Genomic DNA, 395 nt, shown 5'->3' on the forward strand with positions numbered 1-395 from the left:
AAAGACTGGGCAACTTCCAGACGTGTGGTTTCCCCATCACCATCCTGAGGGATTCTTGCTGCTGTGATGGGATGGCACAGCCAGGCAGGAGCGCAGAGCCCGCTGGCAGGGAGCCCGGGGGTCCCCAGGAGCAGGTACTCACGGTGCTCGCAGAAGGTTCCTCGCCAGCCCGGGCTGCAGGTACAGGCCCCGCTGACGTGGTCACAGGCAGCCCCGTTGTCACACTGACAGCGGTGCCGACAGCTCAGCCCAAACCATCCCTCCGGGCACTCTGGCAAGCAGAAGCAAAGGAGACTGAGGAACCCGTCCTGTCCTGGTGTCCCCAGGCTATGAATGGAAACGACAGCATCCAGCAGCTGCTTCCTTATAACGACAAGGGGACTCTGCCCTGCCCG

At 62.5% G+C, this 395-nt stretch overlaps 1 protein-coding gene across 1 annotated transcript in view; it reads right to left on the minus strand.

Moving 5' to 3' along the window:
- Positions 1 to 271, minus strand: part of LOC103770323 (multiple epidermal growth factor-like domains protein 6) — a gene marked incomplete at both ends in the record, with an annotated part of 5,135 nt that extends 4,864 nt beyond the window's left edge. Inside the window, one exon of the mRNA XM_008937579.1 lies at positions 143 to 271. Within this exon, the coding sequence (XP_008935827.1) occupies positions 143 to 271 (129 nt within the window). The remainder of the gene's footprint in view (positions 1 to 142) is intronic.
- Between the last annotated feature and the right edge of the window lie 124 nt (positions 272 to 395).

This window comes from Merops nubicus, unplaced genomic scaffold (genome assembly GCF_000691845.1).
Source record: "Merops nubicus isolate BGI_N331 unplaced genomic scaffold, ASM69184v1 scaffold26643, whole genome shotgun sequence".
NCBI classification, from domain to species: Eukaryota; Metazoa; Chordata; class Aves; order Coraciiformes; family Meropidae; genus Merops; species Merops nubicus.